The sequence below is a fragment of the Cololabis saira genome, chromosome 11 (genome assembly GCF_033807715.1).
Source record: "Cololabis saira isolate AMF1-May2022 chromosome 11, fColSai1.1, whole genome shotgun sequence".
Lineage (NCBI taxonomy): Eukaryota > Metazoa > Chordata > Actinopteri > Beloniformes > Belonidae > Cololabis > Cololabis saira.
Genome location: NC_084597.1, coordinates 25039628 through 25058161, shown reverse-complemented (window position 1 = coordinate 25058161; position 18534 = coordinate 25039628). Strand labels below are relative to the sequence as shown.

Below are 18534 nucleotides of genomic sequence, written 5' to 3'. Positions count from 1 at the left end.
ACTGATAAAAGCCAGATCCTAAACATCCCATAACTGTGTCTGGACAGAAATACATTACAATTAATTTTGAAGCAAAAACCGGTGTTGTGCCAAAAAGTGATTGCCTGCCAGAATCTGATTTCTTCTGATTTGTGGCCGCGGGAGCGCGCACAGCAGCCCGTTGAGCGAGAGCGCTAAACCGTCAGATTTCAGATTATGAAGCTCAAGAATGAGATCAAGTCATATTTAGGCAGAAACAACCTTTCATTAACTGTATTTGGCCTTCAATCACTTTTTGGCACGACACCTGTCTCTCCTCCTGCGGATGCAACACTCCGAGTTACAGCAATTTTGCTCTTTATTTCTCACGTTTGCACCTCGATAATCCCGTCGGCACAAATTGTCTTTATTTCTGCAGCAGAGGAATCAGATCGTAATGCTTCATGTTTTAAATATAAATGTATTTTGTTCACATTGTTATACTTATGAGAGAGGTGATCGCGGACATCCATAATGTGTAAGACTCAATAAACGTGTACATTGGTCTTAATCCGTTATTATAATATGCATGACAATAAAGCAGAACGAGGAGCCGTTTTTCATCCACCAAAAATTCTGATGTCGGTTCTTAAAATACAAACAAGAAAAGCAGGGTGTAATGATGCACTAACGCTGCCCATAAACATTAACAAACCCGTACGATCATAATAAAACCACAACTCTTCACCGAACGCAACGCAAAGCAAAGAACACCATAATGTAGGCGTCAAACTGAATCCCAGTAGGGCCGGTGTCCTGCATGTTTTAGATGTTTCACTGCTTTAACACACCTGATTCTAATTAATCATCATCACCAACTTGTCATCAAAGTCTGGATAGTTCTGTTGATGACACAGTCACTTATATCATGGTGCAATGAAGCAGAGAAACATCTAAAACCTGCAGGGACACCGGCCCTCGAGGACTGGAGTCCGACACCCCTAAATGCCCCAAAATGAATTATTTATTCCAGCTCAGAGCATTTTCTTGTTAGGATGAGCGGTTTTTAATGGATAATTATCTTCATATCATATTCAAACATATATTTGAGGGAGGAGACGGGGCGGAGTGTTGTGCTCCCGCATGTGCGCTCAAATCCACGCTGATTGGGATGTACAGAGAAACCTGCGTGGATTTGGGCGTACGCACAGCTTTGTACATATGAATTTTTGCGGTTTTGTTAATTCCACGCACGGATTCACGTTGAAATCCACGCACTCTTAGTACATGAGGCCCCTGGTCTTCAACCAACCCAAGAGAGCTCATATCACTCCGCTGCTAATATCCCTGCACTGGCTTCCAGTTGCGGCGCGCATCAAGTTCAAAGCTCTGCTTCTGGTTTACCAAACAATTACCCAAACGACTCCTGCCTACCTTCACTCCAGAGCTACACTCCCTCTCGACAGCTCTGCTCAGCCAGTGGAAGACGCCTGGTGCTTCCACCACAATGTGGCGTGAAATCAGTAACTAGACTCTACTCCTCCTTTGTTCTCTGATGGTGGAATGACCTACTAAACTCTGTCCAAACTGCAGGGTCTCCACCTACTTTTAAGAGCAAGCTAAAGACTCAGCTCTTTAAGGAGCAGTTCTGCATCTAGTAAACTTCTCTGCTCATCAAAATTAGTTAGAAGATTTATCCAGCTCTTTGCAGGACTGAGTATGCACTTATGATAAGATGATCGCATGATGGTGTCTTTTTAGACGCAGCTTTCTTGAATAAAGGGACTGTAGGGTTGGGCGGGAAAAAATAAAAATAAAAATTCTAGCACTGGCATGGCATGGCATTTTTTCCCCTGTGTACAACTGGACTCACAGCAGTCTGACCAGCACTTATCCAGCTGGACCCTCCTATGTGATTTCTTGCTCGTGTTGTTCTCTCAGATGTAAGTTGCTTTGGATAAAAGCGTCTGCTAAATGACAGTAGTAGTAGTAGTAGTAGTAGTAGTAGTAGTAGTAGTAGTAGTAGTAGTAGTAGTAGTAGTAGTAGTAGTAGTAGTAGTAGTAGTAGTAGTAGTATGTAACCAATCTTGTACTTTGTTTTGCATGTTCCCTTAAATAGATATATTATAATTTCAAAGTGCACCATATACATTGGAAATAGAACTATAGAGTGGGATTAATCAATGATCTTTTCCATCATTTGTTGCAGATACAGAGTTATATCATGCTGAAATTCTACACATGCAACAGCATCCTCTGCTGGATCTGATTGTCTGACGTCATGCCACCTTCTAAAACTGTCCCCTAGGGGGGTCCCATCTACATACTCAGTTTTACAGGGAACAAGCATAAATCCGTCAAATACAGCCGTGTCCTAAACATAATTTCATTTTCTCCAGCCTACTTTTTTATTTTGCCATACCAAAAGGATGTATGTATGTACTTAAACACCTTATGAAGCTTTGAAACATTGTTTAACAACCAACAATGAAAGATGGCCTTCCTTATTCTCATATTGATTTCATTTGTTTGCCGTAGAAAGTTTAGAGGCATTCACAACACACTAACGTCCAAGCAGAAGTGGAAATTACAAAATAAGTTTATTCATATAAACAGCTACAAAAAAATCTATTAAACAAGGTTTTTTTTTCTAATATGAGTCAAATTACACAATGTGGTATGACAATGATTCACAATATCAAGATAGTTCATCTGAATTCTTCACATAGCTCTTTTTTCTTTGATTGAAAGTCCTCCCTCTGTCTGTAAGAGAAAGCACCAATATCCTGAGATTCAGTTTTTTTCTTTCTTTTCGTTCTTTTTAATTTACAACAGTAATTCCAAGTTAATCCTTAACTAAGCGATGGTTTTTCACACCTTCTCCTACAAGAATGCCCAAAATGACCTCTTATTTACATAAGATTTTGGAGTTGTGAAAACTGAGACGAACACTGCATAGATGATTCAATCACACCACCAGAAACATGGCAAATGTTTTATTTCAGAGCTCCCATGGTGACAGACTCCTTGCCCTCTGGGGAGAACGGAAGTGATGAGCGCTTCATGGTGGCGTAGGAAGAGTACGGAGGGGCGGAGGAAGTGGTGGAGGGTAAACGGGGGAGAGTAGAGGTAGAGGAAGGGAGGACTTGGGTTTGCCTTTCAAGAGGACAATAAGCTGGAGATGAAGACCTTCCCTTGCTTTGCAGACTGCTGCTGCTGCTCTGCAGAGGAGAGCTGGAGGTTTTGGGGCCATAAGTCAGAGATGATGTGGAAGAGCTGGAGAGAGGCGAGGTCCTCACACCATAACCTAAAATCCCTGTACTCATCAGAAACTCCCTGGAGCCGTAGGCTGGGGGCGTTGGTCCACGGGAGCCTGGAGGTCGAATGTTGTCTGGAGGTAGGCTCCTTCTGCTGGGGATGTCATAGATTGCCACATCTGGGCCGTAGAGCGCTTGGCATCTGGCTTGCATACGGAACATCCTCTCCCTCTCCTCCAGCTCACGTCTCTCATTGATTGATGCCATTATGGTTTTTGAAAAGTTGTCATAGCGCGCAGCAGCAGATTTCGGAAGCGTCATGTCTTGTGGAACGATATCCCGAATGCTTTCTCGAAGACCTTGAGATGCCATGTCTCGCATTAACAGACTTGGAGGGGGAATGTCTCGTGTTGCCACGCTTTGGGTTTGGAGGTCTCTTGGGATAAGCCCTTGAAAAGCAGGAGATGGTTCTCTTTGAATAAAACCTTGCAGAGATGGTGAGGCGTCCCTTGAAGTGAGCCCTTGTAAAGACGGAGAGGATTCTCGAGGCTGGGGAGATTGTCTACTGATACCCATGAACACAGGACTGTAGGTTTGAGGGGCCGGACGCTGGAGAGTCCCATCTGTGCCCAGGGCCATAAAATGGGGGTGATAGCTGACAGAAGGGGAGCCTCTCTGAGCCATGAACTGAGGGTCTGCAGGGTTGATGAGGTTATCATAGGGTGGACTGCCATTACTGCTGCTGCTTTGAGTGGCCAGCAGACCAGAAGACGAGATGATCCCTGCAGGGTGGTTGGATCCCCACCCATCAGTGTGCACAGCAGGCAGCTGGGATTTGCTGCTATGGCGACTGCTGTGTTTCAGGGTGAGAGAACGGGTGTTGAGCGTCAGAGAGTTGAGCTGTAGCAAACTGGAGACAGTGCTGGGCTGGTGGGGAGATTGGAAGAGCAGGCTGGCCTGATGGTTACCCCTTCCTGGGCTTCCTCTAGACTCGGAGCAGAGGTCAGGATATTTGCTGTTCCCTTGCTGCTCTGATGTCTTCAGAAACTAAGCAACACAGCACAAAATAGAAAGCAGTGTTTATCGGGCAGCCATCAAAGCGAGGACTTGAATTATCAAGAATCACTGACTGCGTTTACATGCAGTCAATAACCTTTTTAAAACCGGAATATTAGCAATAACCCAGTTTTGCACGGCCATGTAAACACCAATAACCCCTTTGAATAACCGGTTTTTAAAAACCCAAATATGACCCTTGGGTTACTCCTTTCCTAACCCGAATATTTGGTCATGTATAGCCTAACGGAATATCCCCAACAAAGGAACATGAATTTGTTTTCTGCGCATGTTCTTTTCGCAAGGAATCTTGGTCTTTTGAGTCCAGGAAGTACTTTAAACATGGGGAAACGCAAGACCACGCCACACTTTTGGAGTGAGGAGGAGACTAATCACTTCATAAATGTAATGAAAGATATTGTAACGATTCACAGACCAGGCGGAGATGGCTCGTCGCTTCCACTTGCCAGTTTATTGCCAGGAAGGCATTGAACAGGGTTACAGCCAAAAGCAAAGAGCACAAGCAGACCAGAACTAGCACTTCCCTGGCTAATACCACAACAACTTCAATTAGGACCCCTGAAAAAGAAACTAGGGGCACAGCCCCCCCTTCCCTCTGCCCACCACCTTTCATGACATCATGTGCATTCCGGTGACCGGCAGAGAGACGAGAGAATTCAGGCTGATCTCCCCCACTTCATAACTCTCCCATATCAGGGTCACTATAATATGAACATTTTGTCATTTGTAGACGGTAGAAATTACAGCGATAGCGAGATTTACAAAAAGGTGAGCGAAAAGTTGCGCAAAGCAGGATTTGTACGAATGCCAGACCAGATCAAGCATCGCTGGAAGACGCGGAAAAAGGCGTAATACAGGGCCAAGAAACAAAGCGACTTGTACTGGGCTGTTCATTATCTGCGGTGCTGCTGTTATTGTTGTTGTTTTGAAGAAGAAGCGGAAATGATGGGAATTGCGTCATGATGTTCTCCGTGCGTCGCTGGTTTGATCGAGATATCCCAAATGATTAATTACCATGTATACAGGGATAACCCTGTTTCTTCACGCATGTAAACGGAATATTCTGAATGTTTCAGTAACCGGAAAATTAGCAATAACCCGAATTTTGACTGCATGTAAACGTAGTCACTCTCACATCAAAGAACAATCCAAGCTGAGAGTCACCTTCTCTGGAGGAATGGGTGATGATCCTCTGGATATGGCCTCCAGGACTGGCCGTAGCTGTGGCACAGTGGGAATAGACACAGGAATGATGGATTTGGTATGATGGCCCATATCTGAAAAAGAGGTCAGCTTGTGATTAACAGTAGGCAGATGTATAGAACAATCTGCAAATTCATTTCAGCAACTGGGGACATATTATTCTCATTGTCAAGATATGAAAAGCCTCAGAACAATACCGTAACTTATTTAGATTGTTTCTAAATACCCTCTGACTTCCCAAATCTGTCTAAAAGACAATATTTCACACTAAAGTTATCTATTTTACAAGGATAATTTATTGCTTAAAAAGAGTCATTGTATTTGCAGGGCCTATTGCTTTGACACATTATTTTCAGCGTAGTTGTCGATGTTTTGTAAATAAAATAACGTGTAATTTTTATGTTAAGAGCAATTTTGTCACTATACAAACAAGAACAGCATCGGGCAAAAAAAATAGTCAGAGGTGCTAAATCTAATTATAACACATTATTTACAGTATGTATGTGTAAATTTACTGTACCATCCATAACAGTAACTTGGCTTTTCAGCAGGCTGCGGTCAGGTTTTGGAGGGAGGGGTGGAGGAGTTTTCAACTGTTTGAGGTCTGACAGCTCAACCTCTTCAGCTGAGGATTGCTGCCAGGAGTAAAAAAAAAGAAAAGGATAAACATAAGAGACATAGCTCATATCTCTTGAGAAGTGACCATCCTTAGAAGATGCGTGAGAAAATATTTAACTGTTTTAGCATACATTATTATGAAGTGCAAGGCTATGAATCCCGTTGTCCCCAACTTTATCTGACATCTGTCGGTCAAGCTCTGGCCTCAGGAACGGAGGTTGGACATTGATTATTTTTTCCTTACAGGGTCTTGCTGTGTAACTGAGGTTAGAAGACATAAAGGGACAGCACATTGTCAGTCATTGAAGTACAAGGCTGCCAACAACGCGGAAGCAGGAAAAAAATATGTCTTACTTTGGAGAAATGGGACTGCAAACCAAATGCACTATGTTGTTGCAACAGCCTCGTGTGAAAGGGTTTACTCCTCCGTGAAACTTCCCAGTTACCTACAGAAAGATGCAGAAATATGTCCATGTTGTGTAGATCACACAGATATCCAAGATGACAGCAAAACAAGATGGCAACACGTTTTTGTCTCTGTCCTGTGTCTGTCTGTTTTAGTGGGTTTTTTTCCGTTGATGAATGGACAATTCTCAATAAAGACAAAGGTCTGTGGATTGTTTATGTTTTTGTCTGTTTTGGAAGGCTACTCTGCCTTGTACTAGGTGTCCTGCTTTTTTTGCCTGTGCCTGTGGATTGTGCCTCATGGCCTGTTCCATCCACCCCCCTCTGGGATTACGCCGCTCCTTACACGCCGTTTTCCCTCCTGGAACTGAACTCTGTGCAGCAAGTACTATGCATTCTCTCTTCCTGGTCCTCATCACTATTGTGACTCATTTGAACTTTGGGTTAACCAGCCACCATGGGGAGTGCACATCAGCTGCTATGCTTTATCCTCCAATTACTCCAAACCCTGAAGCCAATAACTTGCTCAGTGAATGAACTGAATAAGTGCTGGTGCATTCTTATATGGATCTTTTTATCTTTGCACAATTTATGTCGTGTTTGCGTGTCGTGTTTGCACCTCTGTCCTAGAATCAAACTTCATATTGTCTGATAAGTCTCTTGTCATGCTGCATGCTAGACTACACCCTAACAGAGGAACACATAGCAACCTTGAAATTAGTAGGAAAAGATTTCTGTTGTTTATTTTACTCTTGATTTCTGGTATCCAGCCAAATCCTGGTCCTGGTACTGCTATTTGTAACACACCTGCTGAATTTAAGGATAGGACCGGGACAGGTGTAATCCATCTGAACATTCATAATCTGCCATCAAAGATTGACATGCAGCACATCTGGGCAAAATCAACTGATGCAGATGTCACTGTTCTGTCTGAAATGTGGCTTAGTAAATCTTATTCTGACAAAGCCATTTCCATCAAACTGTATAATGTATTTAGGGCTGACCATCCCAAGAAAGGGGGCGGGGTTGCAATTGATTGTAAATCAAGATTTAATGTAAATGTCCTGCAGTCCAAAACAATCAGTAAACAGTTTGATTTCTTAGCCTTATCTAATCTTGAAATTTCAAATGGGTTTTTCATCACTGTTGTTGGCTGCTATAAAACTCCATCAGCTACTGCTGAAGCACTAACTTCTCTTAATCAACTATTAGCTGACATGAAATGAAATAATTTTAACTAGTGATCTAAATTGGGATTGGCTAAATTCTAAATCTGATAACTTCAAAGATTCCTGTGTTTCATTAAATCATACACAGCCCATGGAAAGCCCCACACACCCCAATTTGAAGTTTCCAATCTTTAATTGATTTGTTCTTGACTAATGCTCCACACAAGTATTCTGTCAGGTGTCTTTGCAAATGATTTAAGTGACCACTGTGTGATTGCTGCAGTCAGAAATGCCAAAATTCCAAAATCCAAACCCCGTATTTTTGATCAAACGTAATATGAAGACCTTTGCTTAACTGGGGTTCTTCCATGATTTATAGAATTTTAACTGGGAAACGTATTGAATTAATTGATGATGTAGAAATTGCAGGGCAATTCTTCACTGAGGGTTTCTCTTCCCTGCTTGATAAGCATGCTCCCTTCAGAAGATATAAGGGGAGGGATAATCCCTGGTTCAAACCAGATTTCAAACCTAATTTTTATCTTTCTGCAATAACAAACAATTTGATCTCAGCCACTGATAATCATAGCAAATTCCCATCATGTATTATTAAAGATGCTACCACCGTAACTGACAGGGCTACTATACTTGATTGTTTTAATAATCATTTTTGGCCTCCAGTTCCTTATTCTCTGTCTTCTTCTCCGATCGCTATGTCTGGCCATAACCTTGTGTCGTCTGCCCTAGATGTTACCATGTCTCTGGGCCATATTTCTGCTGGACAACCTCCCTTTGTTTTTAGGTTGTTCTCTGTGGAAGAAGTCTGTAGAGCTCTTCTCTCTCTTGACATTTCTAAATCTGCAGGCCCAGATCACTTGGAACCAAATTTTCTAAAGCTGCTGATTTTATAGTGAAACCCCTCCAATATCTTTTTAATCTCTCTCTCACTCTACGAATCGAGTATCTGTGTCTCCTCCAAGGATTTTGTCATAGGGTTTGATATTGAACTTCTGAAGTGTTAAGTATCTCTGCTCTCATTTTAATCGATGATCGACTTTCTTTTAAACCACATGTAGAAAACCTGGTAAAAAAAACTAAGACTGAAACTGGGATTCTTTTTCCCTCACAGATCTTGGTTTTCTTTTTCTACCAGAAAAAAGTTGGTTGCTGCCACTTTCCTCCCTGTACTTGACTATGGCGATATCCTATATGTGTATGCCCCTGCAAATTGTCTGCGTTCTCTGGACACTGTGTATCATCATACCTTAAGGCAGGGGTCACAAATCCTGGTCCTTGAGGGCCGGTATTCTGCATGTTTTACATTTTTCCCTGCTTCATTGCAACGTGATAAACGTGACTGTGTCGTTAACAGAATTGTGCAGACCTCGATGACAAGCTGATGATGATGATTAATTAGAATCAGGTGTGTTAAAGCAGAGAAAACTCTAAAACATGCAGGACACCGGCCCTCGAGAACCAGGATTGGTGACCCCTGCATTAAGGCTTGTCACTGATTAAAGCCCTCACTCACCACTGCACCTTATATGCTTGGGTTGAGTGGCCCTCTTTGGCATCACGCCGCATTATACATTGGCATATTTTTATCTATAAAGCTTTCTTGGGTATGCTCAGCTCCCCCACTATTTATGTAAATATTTCTCCAAATCACAAAGCAATTACCGCTTGCATTCCAACAAGTTTTATTTATTAAACGTGCCCAGATTAAATTCTGAATTTGGTAAGCACTGCTTTAAGTACGCTGTGCCTGCTGCTTGGAATCCATTGCAGAAAACTCTAAAGTTAAAGGAGCTCCTCAACCTTGTATCTATAAAAACCTGTGTGAGAGAAATTGGAGCGGCTTCATACCGCACTTGTTCTTGTTTTAATGTGAATCGGAAGCCTTAATCCTTTTGCTTTTATTCTGTAAATTATTGTATCTGTGTTGTTCTGTGAGCCTGTGTGTTTTGTAATTGTTGCAACTTTTTTATGCCGATGTCTTGGCCAGGCTTCCCTTGGAAAAGAGGTCATTGTGTCTCAACGGGACCGACCTAGTTAAATAAAGGCAATAATAATAATACATGTATACACTGAGGGTCTGCAAACACAAATACCTAAAATCATTAATCCCACTCTACGTAGCAATAGCACCTCTGACCATGTGTCAGCCTGTGTGTAAGTGCACATGTGGAGGGACAAAGTGCTATTACAAGATAAACTGGCCTGTCCCAGGACATCAGCACAGTATTCTCAGTCGCTCTTTCATCAACATGGTAGAGCTAAATTCCCCCATGTGGTCAGAAGTGGTATTGCTACATAAAGTGGCTTTAATAAAATCAGAAAATCTGGAGAAGCATGATTAAGAGAGCTGAAAACCCCTATTGAATGAGGTGCGACTGCATTTAAAAAGATAGGATTCTATACTGGAGTGACTCACTTGTTCGTTGGTAGTACGACCTCTGGAAACCAAATACAAGTGGAACCCTGTGAGACCCAGGACAGGGATAAGAAAAAACCCAGAAATGCTGATCACTACCAAACTGGGAAAAAATGGATAAGGACAACTGCTTCATAATAATAATGGTCTGAGCACAGATGGGCGTCTTAAATGTTTCGCAAGGATACGTGATGATGCAGTGCAGCTTCCATAAATCGTCGATGTGGTGCAGGACAAATATGAGGCCAAAGGTGAAAACACCGATCATGTGAAAGGTGAGCGACAGCAGGAACAGAAAGAAGTAACGGTAGTTTCGCCTCCCGATACAGTTGTTCACCCAAGGACAGTGATGGTCAAAGTCCTGAAAACAGAAGAGTCCATCAAAACATCATGTCTTCAAATATTTTGCAGGTCTAATGCAGATTATTCATTTGGAGCTTGTGGAATATCCGCCTTAGGTTGTAAGTATACAGCAAATTTCTGTTTGTATAATTTTTTTTCAATTTGTGTTTATACAGAAACAACAAAAGATGTAGGAATGGATTAACGCGATTAAGGAGGTCTCTCCCTCCGTCACCTTCTGTCCATCTTACAGAAATGTAATTTACTGTTTCCCCACACATTTCTAAACTCATGATGCCTATTTTTATTTCTTCTCATGTCCACTATTTTCCCTTATCACTTTGTTTGTGCCATTGAATTTCCCACCACATTTGTTTGAGGCCTCACAAACAGGCAACCTTTCTGATTGGCATCTTGTAACTTAACTGTCCGTGCATTCACCTCCACACAGTGATCACAGACGCTGCAATGAGAGCAGCGCGGAGGTCTGTAAAAGTGGCACGACGAACACCACTTCATCCGCACCTGGACGCCTTTAACGTCCACGTTCTTGTAGAGCGGAGCACGAAACTCATCTTCCTTGTCTTCATCGTCACCAGCTGCAAAAGAGAACAGGGAGCACCTCGAGTAACCAATGCTCACAACTGAAAAATTATGAAAAAAAAAGAGAAGAAAATCTCTCCTGCTGGAAATTGAATATGACCTTGATTACTAACCCATCGGGAGCACACCGGGATCCATAAAGGTTGCCATGGTGAAGTTGGCTAGTACAAAAAGGAAAAGGATGGCAGAGCATGGTGGCACAGCAGGGCAGATGGCCACAGCCAGCCATGGGCATCTGAAGAAACACGCACAGAGGAGAATGAACTGAAACTATTCCCTGTACTTGTAGAATAGAAGCTGTGTTCTTGTTCTAAATAGAGTTTTTAAGCCAAGCAAGCAGCAGTTCCCGAGAGGTTGATGTAAAATCAAGCCTAGAGTAAAGACTTTAAGGGATCATCTACATCCCTTTTTTTTTTCCTAATGGGAACACTGGATCAGAAAAAAGTAATTGTCTGCAGTGAGAGATAAGCATGTATTAGTGTGTTCACCAGTGCCACAAACAAGGGGATTAAAGGAAGGCGTCACTCCAGACCCAATCTTCCTGCACCCGGAAGTGAAGCTAAGACACTCACTGCATCTATGTTGCACAGAGAGGCTTGAATGATACCTTTTACCTTTTATTTGCATTTTTTTACTTTTTTTTACTACATATTATTAAATGTATGATTCATGTCAGAAAAAAAGTGCAACCACCAATATTTTCTTTTTCTTTACAAAGCAAAATCAAATAAATACACAATGATCATATAACGTCAAAGCATTTGAAATGTTGAATTAAGCAAAACTGTGATTGCTAGGCATGGTATCAGTGCCTGTCTGGCTCATTGGTTTGGTCTTTAGTGTCGGATTCTTTGGTCTCTGCTAATCCCACCTTAACTTAACAGGCTGTCACATTACAGGATCATCAAGTTAACGCTGAGCAGTGAGATAGCAACAGGCAATTTGTGCATTAGCGTTGCATTAAGCAGCCAGATGGGGTTTTTTTTTTTTAATGAAGCTGAAAATAAGGTAAAGTTAAGTGTTTTTAAACATGTTAATGTTTAATGTTGTGACTTGTTTCAAGAAAAAAATCTACATTCTACTTTTTTTTTTGTATGTTTGCATTTCAAACATGATGCCATAAGTATATTTCATAACAGCTGGACATCAGGCTTGTTAACTACAGCACTGCTTCTGCACTTTTAGTAATACGCTCCTCAAACATTTGCTGCCTGTTTTTCACATTTTTTTCTTTAAAGTTCCATAATGTATCAAATGTTGGTGGGCGTTGGGTCCGGACTGCAGGCAGACCAGTTTTACACCTTGTGGACTTGATGCTATTGTAATGCTTGTATATGTTAAGGCGTTACCTTGCTGAAAAAATTAAAACCTTCCCCAAAATAACAGACATGCTATCTGCACTGATACACCTCTGAAACTGTCAACGCCGAAGGTAAAATACTTTTAATTTCTCCAAAATATTTAAAACATTAAATTTGCTGGACCACAGAACTCTTAAACACTTCACCTCAACCTTGTATATAGACAAAACAGTCACGTCTCTGTATCCTGTGTATGTTCTGTCCATGCCTTTTTTTTCACTCAGTAGACTTTTGACTTGTGAACCATCTTTATTGTCAATAACAGGAGTAAGTGAGCTCATGTAGTGATTTCAACAATACTAACTCATACTGGCCTCACACATAAGACCTGTTTAACTGGATGCTGGGAATCTTTTACTTATGTGGGATAGATTCCTTCAAGTTTCTGTTGGACTTGGATTTCAAATTGCTTAACTGTTTGTTGTCCTAGTCTTTTATAGGGTGGTGAACATCTCTCCATCTTCATTTCTGAAAGATGCAGCCTCAGTTGTGGCTCATTTTATTCATAATCACTGAACTACTGATAGCCTACTATACTTATTTGGTTGCTCAGTTGTAAATTATTCTAGACACCTTTTTGTTGTTTTTTGTTTTTTCATTAGACAAGATATTTCTTCTTTTAAATTTGTCCATGCTCGTGCTAATTTGAAATTAGTTGCTGACATTATATGAAGAGTGAAGATCTTTTTAAAAAAGAAAAAAACTACATATTCACACTTTGAACACGAGTTTTCTCAAATTGCTCTGGTTTCTTTTAACACTTCATGTTAAATATTGAATCTGAACTGGCTGTAGGTAAGGCTGTGAACATCCATACTTGTCTGCCTCTGTGAGATTGGAAGAGGATGCAGCATATAACCAAGTTACAGTGGTGTTCAGAGAGCAAAAGAATAACCTATATATCATATGAAACCTTTGTGAATTTCAAGGAGAAGGGCTTTGTATCAGTATGAAAACAGATAAACAATAGAATATTACATATCATGGAGAAATGACTAATATGAAATGCATGTATTGACATCCTGAAGAAATAATCGTGAAAAAACGCAAATACTGACTCAAAGTGAAAAGACAAACAAAATCCTTTGCTTAATTTTGTGCGCTTCATCCCAGCGCAGCTCCAATCCCCAAACCCTGGGGCTGGTTTTAGGCGGTGGGGGGAGGGGTCCCCGCCACTCTTTAGAGGAGCGCCTGCCGATACCGTGCCAGCTGCAAACCCAGTAATCCCCAGATTATAAACTTTGGATTACAGACCATTTCTGCTAGTCCTGAGCATTGTGGATTCTTCACATTAGATGCAGAGAGCATGCAATCAGGATTCAACCTATAGATATACTGTATTCAGATACATTTGTTCACCCCCTGGTTGTGGGTGACTGTTATGACAGCAGTTGTTCAGCACTAGAGGCCATATTGGAAACAAAAAAAAAAAAAAAAAAGAAAAATGGGGAAAAAGTCAGCAGAATTAAATTGAATAAAATTTCAAATAACAAGCTGTGGACCTAAAGATTATGGACGAGTAACATGATTCATTTCAAGGTCAACATTCCCCTCGCCATGCTACTACTACTACTGTCATTTGTCAGATCCTTATATCCAAAGCGACTTACATCTGAGAGAACGTTTCTCTCACCACCTCAGGTCATATTTGATTTCTGCTTGAACTGTGACAAATGAACAATTACATTATGCTGTACAACTAAAACTATTTAGTTGTAACCCCATTCTCGCATCACAAGAAGCTCAAATAAATCCCACCAAAACAAGGCAGAGTAAACTGTTTTCTATATCAATTCCAGAATAATTTTTAATCATTAAGAAAAGCTGATTGTGTTTTCCCCTTTCTCTTTATAAATCTACAAATAAATGTGGAGCAGATTACAGTCTGGATGCCGCCACATAGATGCAGGGCCTCTATCACTGGTCTGAGACCATCTGGACCGCAGGGAGAGATGGTTCATTACGCTGCAAGACAAGCCCCCACCTAATGAAACGGCCCGAGCAGAGCTCTAATAAATCACACTGAACAGTAAGCTGCTCTGCAATCTGCACGTTGCCCTCATCCCCATAGTGGGTCAGTGGCACAGCAGACGCCCGCCACACAGTCAGGCACGTTGGAAGTTCAGGAGTCCTTTTGGTGGAAAACTGTCACAATTATATAAATGACATCACTGCCATAAAATCAGAGACAAGAAGAAAATAGTTAGAGCACACATCAAATGTCGGGGGCTCACAATGTCGCGAGTTCCATTTCTTTCTCACTCCATCTGTGATTTGTGTCATGCATGTCTTTTTTCATGTTTTTTATGCGTGTCATCCAAATAACATAAAGGAAATTAGGGAGAAAAATTTGACTTTTTGTTTTCGTACATGCAGTTATAATACATTTTAGCTTTCTAAAGAAAGAGTTCTCTCACTTCACAGAAATCTTTCCACTTCACTTGAAAGCTCATTTCCTTTAATACGAACTCTAACAGACTAAATAAGGGAGTGAAAATGAATTCTTGAGCTATAAAACACAGCCTTGGTCATTTCAATCCACTCAGAGGTTTTACTGCATGCTCTGTTCTGACCATTAGCTAATGGAGGTTAATATTAGTTAATGTTAGCGAGCTTCAGACATATAGTATCACAAGTACTACTGAGTATTGAACATTTGTTAAACTGATGCACTGATATATTAAACTGATATATTAATATTTAGCATAATCTAAGTACCATTTTTTTTGTTGTGCTGTAGTCACCTCCCTTTAAGTGTTATAACTTCACCTTCAATATTTGACATGCATTTTACTGCAAAAATGTGTTCTTACTACACAGTTTTATGACTAAAGAGGTACTTTATTCCTTAACGTTATCAGCAGACAGACCGCGGCGCATCAGGGGAATTCTTCCTGGTCTTTTGCATGTGTTTAGCCTAGCTGACTTTCACAATGTGCCAAACCTCAGTGGATACTCCAAACAAAAGTTCACAGTCAGAAGAACAAAAGCAGGAAACTGATAATGGGTGACTTTTATCAGGCAGAGGAAGACAAAAGAGTCCCAAGAATCTGAAGGTTGTTCTCTGACTCTCCCAAAACCTGCTGCAAAAATAGACTTTACAGTTTTCACGCTCCCACTAATGCTCATACAGAACCGCTGACGCTGATAATTACATGAATATTAGCATACGAAAAGGGCGATGGATTTATATACATATAAATATCCCTGCAGGGTTTATTTCTGTAGGAAATAAATTATGATTTGAAGGTTAAAAATATGCAAATAGACTTTCAGAACACCAGTATTCAAATACGAAAGTGCTTGAAGTACAATGCTGAAAAGATGCAGGGCTTTACCAGCTTGTATGACAAATAACTGCACTGGCTATATCTGAATATATCCATGTTTTATAGCAAGATTAGTGAGGTTTTGATTATGTTATGGCAAAGTTATGCCAAAAATTCAATTGCAAACCTCAACCCAGCAGAAGGAGAGCCTTTACTTGTTTATCCAATCACTTACAGCTTCCACATTTTGCTGGTTTAGCATTGTAGTCTCAAATAAGTCATCTCTGTTCAATCAATCACATCAGCCTGTCATTGATAATTTTTTTCTGTTTCTCTCAGCACAAATTGAGTTTGTTGGAGGGAATTTTGAACATTTTGTGGTTCACAAGTGTCTCTAATTCTCCAAAACTCTCAGGGGTGCAGCTTTTAAATTTGAATACTTTTGTCACTGTTACATGTGTTTACATTCTCATATTAAAAGACCTACTAATGAAAATAATTTAGAAATCTAAACCTAGACCTGTTCAGAGTAGACAACCAAGATGTGGTTTTAATCTGAGGGCAAACTATTTTATTTGAGATCCTTTGTCAAACAAAGCATAAACAGACTTGCTGCGTGTAGAAACAGTTGATAATAAAGTCAAAGATTCCAGACTCATTTTTTTCCAGACGGGGGATCACATGCCATCAGCCACAGGATCCTAATCTGCATCCCCTCAATCTGGCGCCAGCGGTGCACGGCTGGAGAATACATGAGAAACTAGGACAGATACAGCTGCAGAGGCCAGGGGTCAGTAGACTGGTACCACTGATGAGCTGAGAGCTGCCAGTCAATGGATATCAGAAGAATGTTTGTGGTACTTTATGTGCATGAAAGCTTAAAATACTGCATGTATACATGTCAGAAAACCTACAGTAATCACTATGATTGAATTATCTGGCTATTACGGTATATTATGTGGTGGGATTTTTTCATACCTTGGTTTAAGTGGACTCTTCTTAAACTCACCATTTCCATATCATCAAATTTAGGTCAAAATAAGAAAGCTTGAATTAACTTCTCTAACTCTGGCACAAGTATGACACCAATACATTTTGGACCTTTCGAGTCCTGATCCTGCTATATTCATAAGAGATGTACTATTTTTTATACTGGCATTGTATTAAATGTGGATTGTGGTTGGTTTATCCCTTTAACTCTGCTTACTTGTGAGACAACAGAGTGCACCGGGTTTGCTCCCACCCAGCCAAGTCAAAACAGAAAATTATTATTTTTATTTTTAAAAAGGTCAATAACCAGCAGAAGACACACACACACACACACACACACCGGTATATGTATATATATATATATATACATATATATATATATATATATATATATATATATATATATATATATATATATATATATATATATATATATATATATTGCTGATTATTGAAATTTTTAAAAGTAATAATAATAATAAATTTTGTTTTTTTATGAAAAGATGTTTTGAACATATAGTCAGGATTTGAACAACATGGTAACTTCATGATGGTGTTAGAAATATTCAAGAGTAAAAGATGGTTTTGTTCTTATTTCTATTCATTTTTTTTTTTTTTTGACTCAAGAGTCATATATGCATAAGTTAAAATGAAAGAATAGTTGAATGAATAGACAGATCTTCGTCCACTTATTTCCCATGACTTTGTGGCACTTACGTGAAGACGAAGAACAGGGATGTAGAGCCCACCAGCAGGCAAGCAGCCGTAGACACCGGGAGGAAGGCGCTGGGTTTCAGCGAGTTGGAGCCGCCGGCAGGCATCCTGTCCTCTCTGCTCTCATCAGTCTCTCATAACCACAGCAAATGCTGGCGGGTACGTCCGATAAAGCCCATGGTGAATCGCAGGTGGCAAAAAAATGAAAGCATAGTCGATCGATCCGGTGCTAAGCTGGTCCCTCAGTTTTGCATCCCGGTGAGTCCCGGCAGACGGCAGCGCTCAAATGATCTGAAGCGGCTGCTCGTGTTTGCTGGCTGCTAGGCAGTGACGTGGAGCGCTACTACACAACTGACCCCCTCCCTTCACCTGATGCACTTGCTAACTTTCTCTTTTTACAGATAGGATGAGACATGACTTCTAAAAATCCTTAACTATGGTTACTGAAACTATATGGGACCTACACAATTTATTCCAGTCTCGGCATGTCCATTTAGTACACCTGCATCACTTATGGGCCCCATACATTTTGCCCAGATAAGGGACCCATGCCATTTACCCCTTTCAAGCCCAAGCCTATTCTGCACCCAGGTAGCCCACAGTGGCGTCAATTCAGTGGAAGCTAAGGTATTGCAAGGTTACGAGTCACAGAACTTAACTAGAGTATCAATCAACACGTCCAGCAAATACTCATCACAGAAGTCTATGTAGCTTATCTGTGTGGTCAAGAAAATTGGAACTTTTTCAAATGCAGTCTTGCTCACACTGCAAAAACTCAAAATCTTACCAGGAATATTTGTCTTATTTCTATTTAAAATGTCTCATTTTTAGTCTCATTACACTTAAAACAAGAGTCATCGCCAGAAAAATAACTTATTTGACCATTTTCACCTGTTTCAAGTAAATTTTCAATTGAAATAAGTAGAAAAATCTGCCAGTGGGACAAGATTTATCTTCTCATTACAAGCAAAACATTTTTATTTTAAGTGAAAATCTACTTGAAACAGGTGAAAATTGTTGTTTTTTGAGTTTTTGGGTCTTGTCTTAAATGTAATGAGATTTCTTTTACTAAAAATTAGACATTTTAACTAGAAATAAGACAAATATTCTTGTTAAGATTTTGAGTTTTTGCAG

General features: G+C 40.4%; 1 protein-coding gene across 2 annotated transcripts; it reads right to left on the bottom strand.

Moving 5' to 3' along the window:
* Positions 1-2541: 2541 nt before the first annotated feature.
* Positions 2542-17686, bottom strand: zdhhc8a (zinc finger DHHC-type palmitoyltransferase 8a). 2 transcript variants are annotated; one of them, XM_061734147.1, is made up of 10 exons: positions 17404-17686; positions 11180-11301; positions 10905-11062; positions 10310-10482; positions 10122-10224; positions 6468-6559; positions 6245-6374; positions 6016-6130; positions 5457-5569; positions 2542-4262 (listed from the first exon to the last, which is right to left on the bottom strand). In XM_061734147.1, the coding sequence occupies exons 1-10, from the start codon at positions 17505-17507 to the stop codon at positions 2955-2957; spliced, it is 2418 nt and encodes an 805-aa protein (XP_061590131.1). In that variant the 5' UTR covers positions 17508-17686; the 3' UTR covers positions 2542-2954. The 2 variants fall into 2 exon arrangements, with proteins under 2 accessions (XP_061590131.1, XP_061590132.1); XM_061734148.1 differs by lacking the exon at positions 17404-17686 and having other exon boundaries at positions 11167-11298.
* Between the last annotated feature and the right edge of the window lie 848 nt (positions 17687-18534).